General features: G+C 38.8%; 2 protein-coding genes across 2 annotated transcripts; one reads left to right on the top strand and one right to left on the bottom strand.

Moving 5' to 3' along the window:
- Positions 1-3,892: 3,892 nt before the first annotated feature.
- LOC117252222 (ubiquitin-conjugating enzyme E2 G1-like) lies at positions 3,893-11,729 on the bottom strand. Its single transcript, XM_033618956.2, has 6 exons — positions 11,553-11,729; positions 8,817-8,919; positions 8,612-8,709; positions 7,497-7,675; positions 7,268-7,375; positions 3,893-7,174 (listed from the first exon to the last, which is right to left on the bottom strand). Exons 1-5 carry the CDS (start codon positions 11,593-11,595, stop codon positions 7,289-7,291), a joined length of 510 nt encoding a protein of 169 aa, XP_033474847.1. The 5' UTR covers positions 11,596-11,729; the 3' UTR covers positions 3,893-7,174; positions 7,268-7,288.
- A 911-nt stretch (positions 11,730-12,640) lies between these two features.
- On the top strand, positions 12,641-20,229 carry anapc7 (anaphase promoting complex subunit 7). The gene is made up of 11 exons (XM_033618571.2): positions 12,641-12,847; positions 13,649-13,835; positions 14,048-14,167; positions 14,391-14,502; positions 14,704-14,857; positions 14,968-15,110; positions 16,351-16,468; positions 16,581-16,777; positions 16,870-17,094; positions 18,872-19,022; positions 19,125-20,229. Exons 1-11 carry the CDS (start codon positions 12,747-12,749, stop codon positions 19,312-19,314), a joined length of 1,698 nt encoding a protein of 565 aa, XP_033474462.2. The 5' UTR covers positions 12,641-12,746; the 3' UTR covers positions 19,315-20,229.
- The last annotated feature ends 1,165 nt before the right edge of the window (positions 20,230-21,394 follow it).

Genomic DNA, 21,394 nt, shown 5'->3' with positions numbered 1-21,394 from the left:
GTTATGTAAGAGGTGGTAATGTTAGATATTTGATAATGCCAAAGTAAAGGCCTGACAGCAAGAGATCAGGGACAACAGAATATCCAATAGAATATTTATTATTGTGTTTTGCTTATGCAATCATCAGCATCATTAAAGGAACACTTTTTCCCCAAAATAATAATTAGTATATTGGTAACTCGCCCTATGTGACATTAAATTTACGAGGGAAACTTTGTATTCTTTGCATGCCTCCACAGTGAATAAACAATTTAAAAACAGATAATTATCAAACATCTGTTTACAAACTCCCACACAACTCCTGCAGTATAATCCAGTCTCATTTATCCAGTCATAGGCCTTTTCAAACATTCATTTTCTCTAAATGTTGTGCTACTGTTTAAACATTTCTGCATCAAGTCTCCTGCACATGCATTTGAACTCTGCTCAATGGAAAGCATGAGCAGAGTTCAAATGCACATGCTTGTCCAAGCACAGTAATCGTTTGCCGAATTGTTTTAATTAGTGATTTATGTGAGTTGTGTTTTAGTGAAAATGCATTTGCTTGGGATAAGGCTGGGCAATAAATAGATATGATATCAATGATATGAGACTAGATATCGTCTTAGATTTTGGATATTATATTGGAAGTGTTGTCTTTTTTCCAGCAGTGTGATATAATTTTCTGAACCTACCAGACTATTCTAGCTGCTTTATTATTCGCCATATTATCTGTCATATAATCACATTACTGATGATTATTTATCAAAAATCTTGTGTTATTATTTTGTGAAAACACCAATAGTCAAACCTACAATGCAGCTGAGATATCCATATTGAGGTATTTGGTCAAACATATTGTGATATTTTATTTTCTCCATACTGCTCAGTTTGTAAAAGGATGTTTTGATGTAGTTTTGCTTTTGTTTTACATGACCACCATTTACTCCAGTTAATCAGGATTTTAGCGTTTTTTGGATTCTTCATTCACTGTGGAGACATGCAAGAAAAACAAAGTGTTCTTCACAAATTCAGTGTAAAACGGGTTGAGTAACTGATATACAAATGGTCATTTTGTGAGTAAATATTACTGTAAGAATACATGCAAGTACATATTATGACAACTACTACAACTTGACATTCAGATAAAATATAAATATGAGGTGTACTACAGCACCAAATGCAGTGGTGCCTATAATATGTGTAGGTCTGCATAAAACTATGACAACACACAATTCTTGGTTGAGAACATTTAAAGTCATATTTGAAAATATGTGCAATAACACAACAGGTGTTGATGCAAAGATCAACACAGAGACTAACTATGAGGTAATTAATGCCTTCAAAATCGTAAACCCATCTGCGAACAAGTCTGTCATCTGTTGACTATTTTTGGAAGTATGATATCAGAATTAGCTGTGCTGCTGCGTTTCCTCTGCCCTTGAGGATCTGCTCTTGCTACATTCTTCTCTGCATCCTTTGTGAACGTACTATTTTCTCTGTGCTGATGAATCCTATACCTCCTTCTGCACGTGGGATTCTGACCTATAGGAAATACAAAACACAGCATGAGATGAATGGTAGTGGTCAAAGCTCATGTCTGAGAAACATTTAGATACACACCTGATTGAACACATGTGTGCAGCACATTGAAATAGTGCTGCTTCATCTGCTGCCTCATGTGCTCTGTACTATAAACGTTTGCTATACTGCACAGGTAGCGTCTCTGTCCAGCTGTAAGGGCTGGATGCTGGGACAGAAACAACAACTGATGTGATTATACATGGCAGAATGACAGTAATGTTGTTACATATGAGGAATGTCACAATTACCTCTTTCAAACCATCTGAAAGGTCTTGACAGGAAATATACCAAAAGAAAAAGTGTGGTTACCTGTAAGAAGGGTGCAGACATCATAGATTTGGGAATATGTATTGTCTTCATGTGCTGGCTGCCTGCAGACACGTTCACAGTTGTTCCTCTGCGCATTTCCCTCACTTGCTGACTAGATAGACATTCAAAGCCTGCCAAATGCAACATGCAGCAAAACAACACCTTATTACAGATCTGTGGTGTTATTTAAGCAGCACATTTTAAGCATAATATTCCCTACTGGAAAATATTAATCATGTGTTTATGTAACAGTAAAATTAAATATTTTAGGACAGTTTCTCTGTTGTGTATTCACATGAGCTCTTTATGTCTGTATTAGGTACTGTACTATAAAAATTTGAGGTAGCCTACTTGTACTTTGCTTGTGCTTTTGGAGTTCATACTACTGTATACTTATACTCCACTACATTTCAGAGGCAAAAATTGTACTTTTTAAAAATTTATTTATTTATTTGACATAGTTACTTTTCAGAATAGGCTACCAAACAGTATATATTGTAGTTAAATGGACAGGTCACCCCAAAATCAAAAATACATATTTTTCCTCTTACCTGTAGTACCATTCATTAATCTAGATTGTTTTGGTGTAAGTTGCCAAGGGTTGGAGATATTGGTTGAAGAGATGTCTGCCTTCTCTGGAATATAATGGAAATAGATGGCACTCAGCTGTGGTGTTCAAAGCTCAAAGTATATTTAAAATACTGTGAACAGGAACTTTTTATTTCTACCAAACTACACCTGCCAAACGTATCACCACACAGAAGGAAGCGTGCATCTGCTCATGGACGAGGGGCTTATGCTCATGGCAACCCAAGTTATTTACATTAATAGTGTTCTCTTCATTTGAGCTGTAACGTTAGCTAGCTTAGTGGTACTAGGCGAGCTAGCAGTAGACGCACACTTTCCTCTCCGCAGTTAAACGGTTAGCGGATGTTGTTTGGTAGAAGGAAAATAGTTCCTACATGAAACTGCTCACAATGTCTGGGGATTATCTTGAGTAACCAGATCACTATTTCTGGAAAAACACATTGCTGTCTTTTAATTTTTGGTGCTTTCAGCACCACAAGCTGAGTGCCATCTACATCTGTTATAATGGAGACAGGGCAGACATCTCTCTGACTGATATCTCAAACACATGACAATTCACACCAAAACAATCTGGACAGATAAATAGCACTACAGGTAAGAGGAAAATTAAGTACCTTTGATTTTGAGGTGAACTGTCCCTTTAAAATTAGCTCCCCCTGACCAGCTACAACAGTGAAATGTTGTTAGTTACATGTTAATGTATCTGTGTTTATTCAAAAAATATTACATACATTTTAAATACATTTGATACTTGTACTTTTGCACTTTTATGTGAGAAGAATGTAGGACTATTACTTAATGCTGGCTTCTTTTACACAAATAATGAGACAAGACAAAGGACCATTACTCTGAGACCGAGGGGTTTAGTTCAGTGATCAGCTAGTGAGCAAACATCTACAATTGTATTTTATATAATATGCATTCAAATAATCTATTTGGCAATTCAATAATGAAAACAACAGGTTTATTGATGTCAAGTTAGCATTTAAAGGAATATTTGACTCACCATCTGTGCATCTCTGGTTGGATTCTGCAGACCTTTAAAAAAAAAAAATCAAGAATCTCACAATACATAAATCCATCATCTACATTAATCCATCTAAGATTTTACCACTCAAATTGTGGTCTTACCTCATTAAGATGTGACCACTTCCATTTTTTAACAGGTTGTCTGTTTTCAGCTGCTCAACAAATGTTACCCGCTTTCTCATTGTTACTTACAATCCTAGTATTCCCTGTGGATATATCAGAGATGTTGGTAACATCTTTATCAGCTCAGTAAGTGTTGGAGCCAGCAGAGTCTATGAAATGAAGCCAACCCTGAAATCTGACACTATCACCAGGGCTCCAATTACAGTGCAGAGGTCTATATACTTGAACCCAGAGTGTGTTCTCATCTAAAATGTAAAACACAAACAAAACTACAGGCCACTCTGTTTACACACTTTATTGAGCATAATGTCCAATATACATTGCATTGACACAAAATGAGAAAAAAACAACAACAAAAAAACAAATAATGGCGTTAGGGTGGATTACCTGGACACACCATTTTCAGAGCGTATTGCTTAATGACATTTCAAACGCACTGAATCTGTGCAAATACAGTGAACACCGGTCAGAGGAGGTCATGGTAGGTTAGAAAATTCTGACTTAAAAAGGTAATGTCAACAGCAGTTATGTGATCATAAAGTTGACAGAAATCTACTAACTGTACACATCACATTCACCCAGAATGTACTAACAATGGTATCATATTTAAACATACCCAACTCCTTCAAACCTGATTGCATGCGCCAAAAGATGGTTTTTCAATGTCAGTCACAGATCAGTCATGTATAACATAATTCAGAATAGATGTTCTAATGGCTTAATGGTCAGCAACACCATCAATGAAAGTGAACAAAAGCCAGTGGTTTCCAGACTCCACCCAAACACGACTGTGTATATCCTTTCAAAATAAAACCTAGATGGGGGATTGTGTTCATTTCCCATCAGAACACTTACTGAGACTCTAGTAAGTGGTGAGTTAACTTCAAGTCTCTATCAAGAATTACAACCCAAAATCAGTGATTATGTAAATGTGATGAATATTACCTAAGTATGCACCAATCAGAACTCAATAATCTACCCAAAGCCCTCAGGGTCTAAACCCACAAGTGAGTGTAATTTACACATCATCCTTTAGCCACACATTGATCAAAAGCCTAATGTGCCAAAACAAAATAACGACTAGCCTAATCCTACTATGGAGCCCCTAAAATTTCCCCATGTTAATATATTAAGAACTCAAACAACCATAATCCTTTTCAAATGTGTTAACCTTTAAACTGAGGTAAGCTCAGTTGCAAGTTAACCAGTACACATGGACTAATCACAGCTTCGGCTGTTTTCACAGACCGTATTTGGTTGTCCATGATTTATAATAATGTTGTGAAAAGACATTAGACTAAGTGATAATAATAGATATCTTCATTGACCATGTGTTAAAGAAGAGGCTCAGGAATATTTGAGGTTTACCACACTGATTACTAATCGAGACCCTTTGTTCCTGAGAAGTTGGCACAAACCTTCTGTTACCATTCGCTACGCTTGTCCAAATCAATATATTATAAAACAATAACTCTCAAATCACTGAGTACGCCATTCCATTTACATCTACAGACAGCAACAATACATGAGCTGTTTGAGGGGGATCATGCAGGTTTGAGAGTCATGGTTTTATATCCCGTAGATTTACAGTAACATGCAAAAGTTTGGCCCCCCATGGTCAAAATTTTGTTTACTGTGACTAGTTAAGTGAGTAGAAGATGAACTGATCTCCAAAAGGCATGAAGTTAAAGATGAAACATGCTTTTCAACATTTCAAGCAAGATTATAGTTTGTTTTTTTTTTGGTTTTATACAAATTCAGAATGAAAAAAAAAAGAAAAAGGCACACAAATCAAACGTTTGGGCACCCCAAAATACTTGAGCTCTCAGACAACCTTTAACAGGGTCTCAGGCCAGAATTAGCTTGTTAGGACTCTGGCTTGTTCACAGTCATTTTTATGAAAGGCCAAGTCATGAAAATATCAAAGCTTTATAAATACTTTGACTCCTGAAACCTTGTCCCAACAATCATCAGCTATGGGCTCTTCTAAACAGCTGCCCACAAAGCAGAAGAAGACTATACGAAGATAGCAAAGTGTTTTCAGGTAGCTGTATCCTCAGATTGTAATGTAATTAAGAAATGGCAGTTAACAGGAACTGTGGAGGTCAAGTTGAGGTCTGGAAGACCAAGAAAACTTTTCAAGAGAGCTGCTCATAGGATTGATAGAAAGACTAATCAAAGCCCCTGTTTGACTGCAAAAGACCTGCAGGAAGATTTATCAGACTGGAGTGGTGGTGCACTGTTTTACTGATTATGTTAAACACAGGGGTGGATCGATCACGCTTTGGGCTTGTGTTGCAGCCAGTGGCACGGGGAACATTTCACAGGTAGAGGGGAAAAATGGATTCAATTAAATTCCAGTAAATTCTGGAAGCAAACATCACATCATCTGTAAAAAAGCTGAAGATGAAGAGAGGATGGCTTCTACAACAGGACAGTGATCCTACACACACCTCAAAATCCACAATGGACTACCTCAAGAGGAGCAAGCTGAAGGTTTTGCCATGGCCCTCACAGTCCCCTGACCTAAACATCATTAAAAATCTGTGGATAGACCGCATAAAAGCAGTGCATGCAAGACCCAAGAATCTCACAGAACTAAGTTAAGTTTAAGTTTAACTAGAAACCTTTTGCAGGAAGAATGGGTGAAAATCCCCCAAACAAGAATTCAAAGACTCTTAGCTGGTTACAAAGAGTGTTTAGAAGCTGTGATACTTGCCAAAGGGGACGCTAATAAATACTGACCATGCCCAAACTTTTGCTTCAGGCCCTTTTCCTTTCTAGTTTTTTTAGAAACTGCAAAAGATTGAAAGAAAAAATCATCTTGCTTAAAATATTGAAGAAATGTGCCATCTTTAACGCTTTGCCTTTTGGAAATCAGGTCATCTTTTACTTGCTTAGCTATTCACAGTACACTATATTTTGACCAGGGGTGCCCAACGTTTGCATGCAGCTGTACACTAGTATAAGAAGAAAATGCTAACAGAAGGCTGTTTCTCAGAAAATTAAGACCAAATGAAAAAAAGAAAAAAAAAAAACCCTAAAAGTCCTCAACCTGTCCCTCTAATCAACACACATACTGTGAGGAAGTGAAGCCAACAAAAGGCAACAGTGATTCAATGACAGTGTTGAAAATAATCACATCTACTGACAAAGATTTGTTGGGCCGACATTAATCTGGTGGTAAGTATTCAGTGGGGAGGACAAGTGATGACCTAATGGTGACGGGTTTTCATTTTGTTTTACACAATCTTGACCACTAAATTGCATAAGAAACCTGGTATAAAGTAGAAACTGTTCAGCAGCAGATAAAAAAGCAAGTTAATTTACAGTAGTGACATATCTTACATCATTAATTTCTCAAAATAAATAAAATTAAATATACAATTCCAGGTAGGAAACAGGTTAATTTCGCTGGTAGGGTTCTCAAATTGGCTCATCTTGCGGAAAATGACAACCGTTCACAGAAACATGGTTGAAGACAACCAATTCCTTTGACTGGCAAAACAAGGGGTGCAAAAGCCTTTTGCTGAAATTTTCCCTCTGAAGGCATTTCCTTTATCTGAAAAGAAGAGAACACCATAATTACTTTTACTTTCAGAAGCAGGGTTTTATATGTGACGATTACTTAGTTGAAACATTACAATTTACCTACCCTGGAATTTACAATTAACTCCTAATCAAAAGCCATCTCTTGACTTTTTCTTACACAGCGAGCCACCTTCCTCTTGAATTCACCATTAGGGTCCTCCCTCCACTCTTTCTGTGGGGGCAACATAAGATTCTTTCAATGACACATCCTCAATTTAATTGAACTGCCATGAGAACAAGAATAAAAAGAGGATTTCTAGTGTCAGGGAAATGGGATAAGTAGTGTAACTCACCGCCGCATCCACATTAGCTGGTGAATCGCTGTTGGGGTCTGCCAGCATGGAGATAACGCTAATCATGATTGTCTCTACTGTGTGGATGGGAAGCCAGCGCTCCTCAGGCTTTTCATAACCAAACTTATCCTCTCCTGGCTCATGCAGAATTGAGATGCAAACATCCCCGTTCTTTGCAACTGCAGAGAATGGGAGCATGAATTTAACAGCAGCCATTACAATGTGATGTCAGGACACTCAAAATCTGGATTACTCGTCTACTATTCAAACAAACAAAAAAAGTTAAATCATTCAATAAAACAGCACAAATTCATTTAATTGTCCAGACCAAGTGATAGCAATAAGGATTTGAAGTTGGGAAGTCAATGGTTAACAGTTAATCTGGTTTCCACTGGTTAGCTAGCTGTTCTGCACTGTGTAACACCCTCTGGTCTCCCCCTTGGTCACCCTGTTAAGAAAGGGGCTTAGTTTTGAACCCCAAAATGGCCTAAACATTGTTAAGTATGTTTTCACTTTTAGCTCTGTCAACACAGCTAGCAGTGCTAACATTGTTAACAATACTAAAGGGGTTTGCAGTTTCAAATCAAGCTGCTTCCTCATATGGGCGACCTGTGGGGAGACTGTGGGGTGGCCACCATGTTTCCGTAGCAATGCCGCCCACCATTATCGGTCAGGACTGTGTTACCAATGGTAATTGCCCAAAGAGTGCGGTAGTTAGCTAGCTCCTGCCTGGCTGGTGCACAGTGCAGAGCAGCTAGCTAACCAGTGTGGACTGAAGGGCAGGCAGAGGGCACCATGTTTCTGCATGTTAACACAGTTAGCCTGCTGTCTGGCAGCATAGCCAACAGAAAATAAAAGGCAATACATTTGCAACATAAAACATTAAAATTCACCACCTCTAAATGGATAGCATTTTGAAATGTGGTGCTAAAGCCCACTGAGTCAATAGAGCAGCGGGCTAAAAGGAAAACAGCTCTGGTATTTCACTTATTTTGTGGGGTTTTTTTTTTCTTAAAAATTAACTGAGTGTTGTGCTTCTGTAAGCAAAATTAAGTGAAACTGACATCCTCAGTTTCAAGTAAATAAACATCAAAGAGTCTGATGAATGTGTTTACCATTTGGGTGCCAGATTTCAGTGATGAACTTCATCTTTGGAGGCCGCAGTGGATAATCATAGGGAAAGGTTAAGTATGCTTTGAAAAACCCTCCTTCACTGCAATGCAAAGAACAGAGCAAGGAGACAGAAATGAGAAATGATGATTTTTAAATACATTTATACATTTGTCAACCAAAGACATGATTCCCAAATATTTAACTTACAAAAGGGTATCTTGTGGACCAATGATCACAACTTCCCATTTATATATGTCATCATCATCTATCAGACCAGCTGAAAAGCCCTCCACGGGGTTCTTGTTGAGCTCTGAAAAAAGAGACATAAGGTATTTTTTAATACAATGAACTGGAAAATAAACACAACTATGGCAATCTCACAAAAGTGACAGGTCTACATGTTGGAGCAAGAAAGTCGTCAGGGAAAGATTACTGGGTAGATTTTGGAAATGTCAGTGTTTAAAATTGTTTGTTGTTAAAGACAAATCCCTTGAAAAGACAAACAGGAGGGACAATGATGAAAGGGGTGACATCTAATAGGCTAATTGCTAAAACTTGGTACATCACACACAATATTTCACTACAGCCTGTTTATAGAGGGTGTTAAAACATAGTTTGCAGTGATCAATGATTTGGTGAATATAAGAACAATGCTTTGGAACCTTAACTCAACCTCAACAGCAAACCTTTACACGGCAAAGCACAAGACAAATGCCTGTCATTTTACACACACTGCAGAAAAAAAACATTAAAAAGGTTTAAAAATTTCAACCCACAAAACTAGGATTTGAATTGATTTTACAATAGGCCTCAACAGCAACAACACATTCAAAAAACGTAGCTGCTGTAAAAACGGTGTACAATAAACAGTTTCAGAGGAAAATGACAACAAGGCACAACCATAATGAATCTGCATTTAAGTCTCTGACATTGATGAACCGAGTATAATGAAAGGCACAGGTAAACCTGAGGTGAGCCGCATGTTTGTTTTTCTCCTTAGTTGTTGCTGTTGTTGATAAAATTCTGCTGTGAAGCAGTGGCAGGAAATGTTGAGTTTGTGTTCACAAAAAAATAATGATACAATGTAGGTTAACAGCTACTGAACAGAATGAATATGCAGTAAGTGCTGTGTAAGTCCCGTTAATTAACACCATTACTTTCAAAAAAGAAAAGCAGGGTTGTGCTGATTTGACCTATAGAGCCCCTGTTTCAATTTTTGAGGCCAAAGAATGAGCTCCCAGTTAGAACCCTGTTGTAATTCTCAATAAAATAAAGTGTAAAATAGGTGCCTCAAAACAATTCCCAGTGCTGAAGCATTCTACTAAACTTTTATTTAATCTGGAAACATTCATTTTTCAGTGTTTTGTATCATATTGGAATATTTAGTAAAGTAATAGATACACTGCTTTTTTGTCTTTCCATTTCAAAATGTTTACAGGATAATTTTCTCACTTTTTAGAAGATTAAGTCATAATCTCACATTATTGTAAGTTTATTTCATACATATACATTTTGGCTAATGTTCCCTGAATGAAATCGTGGTTTCCAAAAATAATAATCACTGCTGAAGTGAATCACCAACTTGAAGGACTGATTTGAGTCAACCACTGTAAAGCCAGTGATTCACAACCCCACACACAGTGAAACCAAAATCAGTCATAGGGACGGGCTGTTTGCCTGTCTCATTTTTTAAAATCAGTGGATGCAGTGGTGGATGGATGCTGTCATTCAGGACCACGGGCAAACCTGAATCTTGTCCACATCCTGACAGTACAGTACATGATCATAGTTGGTCTAGCTATCAAAGTAGGTCATTTTGGCTACAGTGCACAACTGAGAAAATATTATTAATATATTAATTCTGCGACAAGATGTGCATGGTCTGATGTGCTGACCCTTATAATATTGTGATAAAGTTTTTCCTAATCTTGAATGCTGCATTAGTTGTATGATCTTATTTGATTTTTGAGTAGCACTTGAGTAAAGGAATACTGATTACCTCTATCTGATGAACATTATATTAAAATTCAAAATGATATTTTCTCATTTTACTCACACCAGAGGTGTAAAAAAAACCTAGTATGTCAGTTTAAAAAATCATTGGTTTATCTAGCCAGCAGACCAGCATGTATGGCTACTGTCAGTAAGCTGCAGCTGCACATCAGCGCTATTTGTATCTCAGTGTCGAGGTCCATGTGTCTGGCATTAATAAGAAAAGGCACACCACTGACACCAACAGTAATAATATTGATGACGATTCTTAAAATAAACCAACAGCAGAGCTCATCATAGAAGGCTTGAACACTGAGATGCGTATCCTCACTAAAAGCCGCTAACTAACTAGCGGTACAGTCTGAGCCAGATTTGACACCAGAAACGTTAGATATTATCTTATAGAGCTGGGTGGCCGGGTTGTTGTGTTAATCAGGTCGCTACTGATATAGCAGCACATTTGTCTTTCAGAGGCTTATGATATATACAGCTATCATTAGCAAAGCTAAAGTCATCAGAGCAGATGAGTCCCTGGATTGATTATTCCTTTGTTCCGTCAGCTAACTAATGTCGAACTTGCTAGCCCCGCTAGCAAGGTTAGCGTTGCGATTCAGTGTTGGTACAGATACAATTATATTTGAGCCACGTATACTTCTAAATATATATATATATATATATATATATATATATATATATATATATATATATATATATATCTTTATTTCCACCACAGACCGGCTAAGCAAAGCAGCTTAGCCACACATTGAACTGCAGTGATAAAAGGAACCATTATGTTGCTTGGTTAGCTCCCTGAGCTTACTCCTATGGCGTAAACATAGCTTTGCGTAGCTGGAAAAAAAAAAAAAAAAAAAAAAAAAAAGCTAACGGTAGCTGCTAGATAGGTAGCCTCTATATCGCCTATATTTGCTTACAATATTTTATTTTTATTACCTGCCAGTTGTTTTCGAAGAAGTAATGCTGATTGTTCGGTCATGGTACGCGCACTTAAACGAAAATCACTTTGTGTCGACAAACACTTTCCAATAAAATAGAGCTAAAGCTGAAATCGAGGTGAGATCCTGCGCTGTCTGCTGCTGATTTCCCTCTGTGTTTTGACACAAGGTTCAGCTGCTGGTTTTCACTGTGCGCATGCGCGTCTTCAGTTGACTTATGTGTGTTTATGTGTGAGTGTTCAAAGCAGTGTTTCTCGAGAAATCAACAGGCACTAACCTGGAAATGGTCTTTCCAACATTCCTAACGTCTCCTGGCAAGAAGTTACATTAATATGTAATGCACTGCATATCAGTACACTCAGAGGTCAGCTCCCAGAGACCGCTGTGACATGTGGGACGTCAAAATACTGCAGGCTTCTGTTGGTCTCAGGGAAAGGATATCATCATCTGATATGTTTTAAGTTTCAAGTTCTTTACATTATCATATCATGAGCGCAACAATTACAAAAGCAAAGTAAAGCAAAATGAGAACTAAGACAAAATAGTCTAGAATATAAACATAAATAAAATTATAAAACAAAGCAACATATAAAATTGTGTAAATTGACAACAGACAGTGTATATATGTGTTTGTATATGCAAATACTGTATGTGTATCTATCTATATCTATAGTTTCTGGACGGCAGGTGTCTGACTGATGGACATTGTATAAAAAGTGACATTTGCTGGCATGTGACTTTTTGTATCACATTTTGTTATAATTCAGTATTACATTTTAAATATTACATATTAAAAAATTCTGCACCAAATACCAAGATGCGTTTATAACTATCGGAAATTTGCCTGCATAAGCAACCTTATTTCATTTTGTGAAGTGGCGAATAAAAAGATTTTCTTGTATATTTACGCAGATTTTCACCCTATATATCTATACTGTTTCTTAAATAAAAATAAAGCCAGTAACATCTGAATTTGTTCGCCAAAGACGCAGATTTCATGAATATGTCATATTTAGTAGTATAGTGTTTGAAATCACGAGCTTGCGAGGAACACCTGAAGGCAGCATTATGCGGAAGGAAGGTTGTCGGCGCCATATTTAATACATCAGAAGCTAGCTAGCATTAGCTGTTTACAAGCCCAAACTTTTAACTTGAGACGGAAACCTAAAGCAAGCCCTCAACTTAATCGAAAATGAATGTCATAGATCATGTACGGGATATGGCTTCCGCCGGCCTTCACTCTAATGTCCGGATATTGAGCAGTTTGTTGCTAACGATGAGTAATAACAACCCGTAAGTAATGTCAAAACAGGGTCCGTCTATTTTCCGGAGTGTGCTTTCCTACAGTAGCGTATTATGTTGTTAGACCGAGACACTGATAGCCTAGAGCTAACTGGGTAATAAAAGCTAACATTAATGGTTGTAGCTGTAATGCAGCTTGGGCTTCTGTATGAGTGCAAACAGACGCCCTCGAAAATAATAATATCACGCAATTACGCCAGTAAAGGTTTAATTTTTGTCATTGGGCGATATTTAGTGTACGTTGTTTTCCAAGACATAGACATAGGAAAGTCTCCCACTATAGCTAATGGTGCCTGCTGTAGCTTGAAATATTGTGAATTCAACCGATCAACGAGTAATTCAGAGGACGGCTTGCCTCATGTACTATTGATAACTTGCTCTTCTCCACCTTCGCTATCTTGACGATACAGTATGTCTAAATAAAAAAACAGTGGCTACGTGACTACAGCTGAGGCACGATGCTTCTTCTTTTTACACTAAGTTCATAGGTTACACTTTACACCCCTGTGCTTTATATCAGTAGACTCTTTCACTGCCTTTGTTGTTATTGTTGTGTTCAGTTTTGAAAATGTTCTTCATCAGTTTGGCTTATGAATTTGCATTTACTTAAGCATCTGCTGTTTTTATTCTGCTTGTCTTTTCTGTATTCTCTGTTACTCATTGAGATCATTTAAGTTTTTGTGCTATTACAACTAATACATTGCCTTATCATGTGTTCAGTAAAGACACGTTTTCTATTTTGTGTCTATTCTGATTCTAATAACTTTGTGATTTGTATATTTTTGATTCAAGGGAGCTGTTCTCTCCGGCCCAGAAGTACCAGTTGTTGGTCTACCACGCTGATGCCATCTTTCATGATAAAGAATATCGTAATGCTGCCTGCAAGTACAGCATGGCACTGCAACAGAAAAAGGTGCTTAGCAAAACATCTAAAGTTCGCACGTCTACCGGTGGAGCTGCGTCTAACATACAGACACAGGTATGTCAGATAAAACTGTTAATTGTCAAGTTTTCATTTAAGCCACAACACAGTCCGAGATGACACAGCAATTACATTTATTTTCACTTGCTGTGTTGATAATAGTATTACACAGTATTGTGCACTTTGAGGGACAAATAACCATACTACTGACTTGGTCAGTTGCCATGATAAGAGAAAAAATTAGAATGACATGCAATGTTGTCTTTCAGACTTTGCCCTCAGAAATTGAGGTGAAGTACAAGATCGCTGAATGCTACACCATTTTGAAACTGGATAAAGATGCCATTGCAGTGCTCGATGGGATCCCATCCAGACAGAGGACACCAAAGGTAGGCAGTTACTGTCATAGTTATTGTAATAAATCTTTTTTTCTTCACGCTTTGTATGCCTTTATTATAATATAGGCTCCATGTCTATTAACTCAATGTTGCTGCGCAAGTAATCAAGGCCTCAGATTACAATAAATTTGCATGAGGTCTGCAAATGTTTTAGTCCCTTAGCTTTTATAGAGAACTGTGATAAAATGGATGTTATTGTTCTTTCTGGCCTCAGATCAACATGATGCTAGCCAACCTGTACAGGAAAGCTGGGCAGGAGCGTTCTGCAGTGACAAGCTACAAAGAGGTCCTCAGACAGTGTCCCCTCGCTCTTGATGCAATCATTGGTATGCATGGTCACAGAGACACCTTCATCCAACAAATAACATTTAACCTGCTCTTGTATGTACACCCAAACACATGCTTACCAAGAACTGTGCCTGGACTTAGTGAAGCACTTTGCTCTAATGTCCTTTTTTGGCCTCATGACAGATCTGTTTGTGAAAAATACTTTTTAAATCAAGTTAGACTTTTTTTTTCTCCTCTAGGTCTTCTCTCTTTATCAGTCAAAGGAGCTGAAGTGGCATCCATGACTATGGATGTGATCCAGAGCATCCCCAACCTGGACTGGCTCTCTGTTTGGATCAAAGCTTATGCCTTCATACATGCAGGAGACAATCAAAGAGCCATCAACACTATATGGTAAGCAGAGCGCTAATGTTTTATATAAAGTGACTGAATATAGTGTTCCTCTTAATGTGACAGTCTTGTTTATTTGATTATATCTCCGTCCCTCCTTCATCTTGTTTCAGCTCTCTTGAGAAGAAGTCCCTGTTGCGGGACAACGTGGACCTCCTGGTAAGCCTGGCAGATGTCTACTTCAGGGCAGGTGACACCAAGAATGCCATCCTCAAATTTGAACAAGCCCAGATGCTGGACCCATACCTCATCAAAGGTGTGCTGCAGTTTTATTTATGTAATGATTAACCTTGCACCTGACCTGTACTGTGACATTGTATATATCAGTTTACCATTAAGACCGACCTTAGAGCCATTTTTGTCTTTCAAAGGGGGTACAGGGGATAATTATGGGGATAGCAGGTCAACAGTAGATGCATTATAGTTGTGGTATACATCATCTGAAATTAATTTGAGATGCAGCTCAACTCAGTGTCTCAAGTTTTTCTAGTCATAAATCTGTAAGAAATATTGTGTTTTTGTAAGGCACCTATTCAAACTTTGAAAGCTTAGAGTGTATAGGGCCTTAGAATATTATGATGGAAGTATATGATGGCCCTTCCGACATTCAGTTATGTCTCATAGGTTGATGCAGAATTTTTTGGGGTTGATACCAATTGTTACACAGTTTTAGTAGTCATTTTAAGCATTTTTGATAATTTGAGAATTCATAAAAATGGTCAAATCCTTCCAAAATACCACATTAAGACATCAAGACTTTGAGGAACACCATAAAAAATCCATGCTGTGATTTGATATTAGAAATTTTTGGCAAGAATTGTATTTTTCAGCTACTGGATTGCAAGCACTCCTGTTCTGGAAACTGCTGAGAAAAGCCCTCATAGCCAGTATACCTATGAAAGCCTTCCATCTTCTGAATGCCCGAGGTCACTAGTCTGTGGTTGCAAAGTTTCATGAGACTGTGATTATCCTAGAGATCACAGTAGGTCATTTTATACAGCAATGGCTTTTCACAAGTGATCTCACTACAATGAAACTGCTTTTCAGTCATACCCAATTTATGCAATTCCATTACTGTTAATGGACCTCAATGGCAGAAATATTTAAATACAACCGGCAGAAATAACACATTTGTACTGCATGTTAGAAACTGTATGGTTTTTGCCCCAAATTGTATGGAACTAGCAAAGGTGGGCTTGGCTTGAAGGGGGGGGCTTGCTAGAAATTAGCCTGAATTTGGAGCGATATTTAGCACCTTTTACTGACAAGCTAGAACGACATGGTTGGTATCAATGGATTCCTTAGGTCTTTTAGTTTCTAGCTTTAAAACTCATTCTGTTACCACCTATGAAAGACAGTAATGTTGGTCCTGCAGGTCTCTTGGTTAAGCGTGCTTGTTCCAACCTTAAACTACAGCACTCTGAATACAACATTATGGCAACCTGGTACTTTTTGCTGTTGAGGTAAAATGTCAGTTATGTTTTTTGCCCTTGCAGGAATGGATGTTTATGGCTACCTGATGGCCCGGGAAGGACACCTGGAGGATGTTGAAGTCCTGGGAGGACGATTATTCAATATCTCAGACCAGCATGCAGAACCCTGGGTGATCTCTGGGTGAGTCTCGTAGTGGTAACAGTTAGGTTTTTTTGTCTTTTTACAAATTTTGCTACATGAAGAATCATTATCATAGTTTTTGCAATCCTTTAAATTTGTCTCTGTTGTTCAGTTGTCACAGCTTTTATAGCAAGCGTTACTCCAGAGCCCTCTACCTAGGAGCAAAGGCCATCCAGCTGAACAGCAACAGCGTACAGGCTCTCCTCCTGAAGGGGGCAGCGCTAAGAAACATGGGTCGTGTCCAAGAAGCCATCATCCATTTCAGGGAGGCTATGCGCTTGGCTCCCTGCAGACTCGACTGCTATGAAGGCACGTTTGTATAGTCTCCGTTCTTTTCAGATGTAGCACATATCTGTTCTGCTTGCGTTAACTTCTAACCGTTAATAACTGTTCCTTCACAGGTCTGATTGACTGTTACCTGGCATCCAATGGGATTCGAGAGGCTATGGGAATGGCCAATAACATTTATAAGACTCTGGGGGCCAATGCTCAAACTCTGACCATCCTTGCCACAGTGTGTCTGGAAGACCCAGTGACTCAGGAGAAAGCCAAAACCCTGCTGGACAAAGCACTGGCCCAGAGACCCGACTACACCAAGGCTGTGGTCAAAAAGGCTGAACTGCTCAGTATGTATAACTGTTTTTTACGGGAGGAAGAGGGTTTTTTTTTACGTTTTACAGATGAATTTGGCAGTGACATAGTTCCCAGAAATTTAAATATATTCAGGATGCGCTGATATATCGACTGAACGTTGGTATGGGATTTGCATTGTTAACTGCCATCGGCCTTTTGGCAAGTCAGATGACATCCACTAATGGCAGTGGCTGATGTTTATCTGTTGTGTCCCATCCATTTTGCGCAAGCTAAAAAGCAGGGCTTAAGACTAACAGTGTGCCGTTGACCCAGGGACAATAGAAAATGTGTTTGGGCTGAACAGAGATCTTCCTTGCCTTCAGGGTTAAGGGGCGCAGTAAACCAACTTTCAATGCATCAGGGGATGCACCCTGTTTTTCCCTGGTAATGCTACATTGTGACCAACAAATCCATGTTGACATCAGCAGGAAGAGAGTTAGTCAACATTAGCTGTTAGCAGCTGGTGGTCAGAACTAACGCTGTCAGAGGTTGAATTGATGCTGCGTTCCAATTTACCTCAGAATTTGGAGGTCAGAGCTGGGAATGTGTCACCTGAGTTGATCTCACTCCATTACAAGTCGAAAAGCCAAGATGTTGTGATGTTGTTAGCAATACCAGTTGATAACAATGCATTACGCTGTATTTTGCACATACAAACACTGTAGCAACATGTCCACAGGTAGAGGGTGGACAGGACTGTGTGTATGACTGTCTCAGTGAGATACAAATAAGACAGAAGTGCTTATAAACTGTTCATTACTACAGCTTACACTACTATTGATCCCCCTTTGGTGGAGCAGTATTATTTGAGCCATATTGGATGTTGGGGTATGGGTTGGTGAGGTTCCTCTGACTGCCCAGTACAAATAGAATGCACCATGAGTGACATTATGATTCATTAATGCTCTGTTCAGTAAAAACTAGTATTGGTTAGCGGGGTGTTCAAATGTAATCTTGTGAAATTTAGTTTTTGAAATAAGTTCTGCGGTAAACACAAGCTTTAAAGATGGTCACGTTTTGTTCTACGACACAAAATCTGTCAGTAAATACCCCCTTCATGAATTTTGAAGCTTTTAGGTGTCTTAAAAAGGGGTTTGCCAACAAGTCTTTCAATGAGACGACAGGGAGTCATCATACCGAACATGGATTCACAGCCTTGTTGTCGTAGCGACGCTGAAGTCTAGCAACCATTCTTTAGTCAATTTATAGCTAACGTTAGCTTTTTACTTCTGGTGATTTCATGTATGCTTCTAAAATCATAAAAGTGGTGTTCATTTGTGAAGATTATCTTGCTGAACAAAACATGCCAGTATCGTAAATGTTTGTTTGCCACAGAGATTTTTTTTTTTTTTTTTTGGCAATAATCCAAAATCCAGTGAAAAATCATATTGGCTTTTTGTCAAGGGAACCAATGCGACAATAACTTACGTGTTGGCCTAAAGAAAAACGTCTCATGTAAAATGTTTCTCATGTAAAAGAAGGTTACATTAAAGGTTTCATAAATTTGTATGATATGAATTTGTGATAATCTGAAGATGGTATAATGCAAACCTGAATGACTTTAAAACATTTCAGTTATTATTTTATAGAAAATATTTCTTTGTTGCACTAGCACGAAAGGGAGAATAAACAACTGGCCAAATTGTTATTATAAACATTGGTATCAGCTCAGAATTTAATCAGTGCATCCCTAAAATATATTCAGTTACACAAAGAAAATTGATATCAATATACTGGTGGAAATGGCAGAGTTCTTTTTTTCTTGTGAAGGTCGTGAACAGAAATATGAAGAAGGGATTGCTCTCCTGCGGAACGCCCTGGCCAATCAGAGTGATTGTGTCCTGCACAGAATGCTGGGAGATTTCCTGGTGGCTGTCAACGATTACCAAGAAGCCATGGATCAGTACAGCATAGCGCTAAGGTAAGCAGAGATTGCCTTTGTTGATTGGCATACCAATCCAAGCACAAGATAAGTTTTATTTCCTACTGCTATTTTGTGCTTTTTATCTTTTACTTTCCTAAGCCTGGATCCCAATGACCAGAAGTCTTTAGAAGGCATGCAGAAGATGGAGAAGGAAGAGAGTCCCACAGACGCCACGGTTGAGCTGGACGGCGATGACATGGAGGGCAGCGGAGAGGACGGAGATCTGGAGGGCAGCGACAGTGAAGCGGCACAGTGGGCTGATCAGGAACAGTGGTTTGGCATGCAGTGACCCTGGCCACATAAGGATACACAGTCGCCCCCACCTTCTAACACCGCAGCTTGTGGGAAGCGTCCAGCCATCAGGGTCGTCAAACAGGACAAGGTGGCCTTTGATGCTATTTTCCCAACATTCTCACAGCAGCTGTCCAATACAGTCTTACAGGAGCAGCAGATTCTCAACCCCAGAGTAAACCAAGCTGTGTTGTTCTACACCTTGATTGCTCAATATTTGTGAAAATTCAGTAATATCTCTGACTCTACTTTGGCTGTTTCTAAAGCACTTCTTTGCTGGCAATCAGTTGCTACCTGAGTAAATGCATCACTGTCCCAGGAGTGTCAGTGTATTAAAAAAGACCTGCTTTGGATCCTTCCTGAGGTTGAGTTGTTTAGTATACTGGAGAGCTGTTGCCAGGCAAGATTTGTATGGAGGAAATATAGACAGAGGCCATTGTCAGAATAAAATGGTGTGACGGGAAATTTTGTTCAGGCAAAGTAATATCTGGAGTAATCCTTCACATGTGTCAAAAGAGGGACTGGGATTTTTAAATTTGTATTTCATTTGAGTCTGACTGAAACTTGTTTGCCGCAGAGAGGGCAAGGTGTGGATCACAATAAAGGTTGTGAATATGCCACCACTTTGTGTCTCAGACAGGTGAACAGGAGGTCTGTGAAAAAGTGACTGTACCATATATCCGCTGCTCTTTAAAATATATCATCTTAATTTGAATGGTCACATGAGAATGTGTCATGTAATGTACATGATAATCACTTGGTGTGTTTGCTGTCTGATAAGTCGGCTTTTCTGTTTCAAAAAATAACCCTACGATTGACTCAAGTGTTGCTTAACCATTTCAAGATAAATGTTTATAGTATTTTGTACAGATTTTTAAAGTGTATAATAAAATTATTAAACACTCTCACTTGACATGAGTGTAGCAGTCCAGTTTCTCCCTAAAGGGTAAGTCTGGTATTTTTATGCCTCTGTTGGTGACAGCTGTGGCTAGAGGCATTATGTTATTGGGTCATCTGTCCCATGCTTGTGTACGCAATATCTTAAGAATGCCTTGAGGGAATTCCTTAAAATTTGGCACAAACATCCACTTTGAGTCAAGAATGAACTGATAACTGATTTTTTTTTAAAGATTTTTTTGCTTTTAATTGACAGGACAGTGAAGTGTGGAGAGAGAGAGGGAGAGACATGCAGCAAAGGGCCACAGGCTGGACTCGAGCCCGGGCCGCTGCGGCAACAGCCTTGTACATGGGACGCCTGCTCTACCGCTAAGCCACCGATGCCCCGAGATGACATTTTTTATCCAAGCGATTGAAGGTCAACTTCACTGTGACATCATAATGTGCTGCAAAAACACTTTTCTAGCCATTACTCAACATCATAACTCAGGAACAGAGGGAGAGACATTGTACAGATCTTCTGTGCTGTCAGAGTGAAGATGTGTGGGAAGCATCTATGCTTTCATAGACATGGATGTAAACTGTAGGTGCAACTTGACTGGGTTGCAGAGGCATGCAACAGCAAGGTGGTAATTCTAGTTCAACCTGGACTCCATTTTCCCATGTTTGTGTTTAGGAGTGACTAATGTGAGCCACAAGTTTTTAAATTATTCCAGTATCGGGGCGCCGGTGGCTTAGTGGTAGAGCAGGCACCCCATGTACAAGGCTGTTGCTGCAGCGGCCTGGGTTCGAGTCCAGCCTGTGGGCCTTTGCTGCATGTCACTCCCCCTCTCTCTCCCTCCCTCACACTTGTTTGTCCTATACATTAAAGGCTAAAAAGCCCCCCAAAAAATCTTGTTAGGTTGGGGTTTTGTTTTGGGTTTTTTTTTGCCACCGACAGACTCAGATTGTTGCTATGAGGGTCCAACAACATTATGGAAATGACCCTACAGAGAAAACCTTTTTGTTTAAGATCCTTTTTGTTTAACCAGAAACAACCCTGAAATTGCTATCGCCAAACTCACCAGACTCCATTTAAATATACAGTCATTATCATAAAACACAAACAAAAAAACCCTCAGAAACCCATCTTGGTTTATTTTTTTCATTGTTCCAACAATGACTAGCACAGGTTTGGTTGA

Source organism: Epinephelus lanceolatus, chromosome 9, assembly GCF_041903045.1.
Source record: "Epinephelus lanceolatus isolate andai-2023 chromosome 9, ASM4190304v1, whole genome shotgun sequence".
NCBI classification, from domain to species: Eukaryota; Metazoa; Chordata; class Actinopteri; order Perciformes; family Serranidae; genus Epinephelus; species Epinephelus lanceolatus.
This window is presented reverse-complemented; position numbering and strand designations above follow the sequence as displayed.

Coding starts and splice junctions, on each gene's coding strand:
- LOC117252222 (XM_033618956.2), bottom strand. CDS start 11,595: ATGACCGAACAATCAGCATTACTTCTTCGAAAACAACTGGCAG. Junction 8,710..8,816: donor GGTCCACAAGATACCCTTTT/GTAAGTTAAATA, acceptor TTTGCATTGCAG/TGAAGGAGGGTTTTTCAAAG. Junction 7,376..7,496: donor CAGCTAATGTGGATGCGGCG/GTGAGTTACACT, acceptor TTGCCCCCACAG/AAAGAGTGGAGGGAGGACCC.
- anapc7 (XM_033618571.2), top strand. CDS start 12,747: ATGAATGTCATAGATCATGTACGGGATATGGCTTCCGCCGGCCTTCAC. Junction 12,848..13,648: donor ACGATGAGTAATAACAACCC/GTAAGTAATGTC, acceptor TTTTGATTCAAG/GGAGCTGTTCTCTCCGGCCC. Junction 14,503..14,703: donor CGCTCTTGATGCAATCATTG/GTATGCATGGTC, acceptor TTTCTCCTCTAG/GTCTTCTCTCTTTATCAGTC.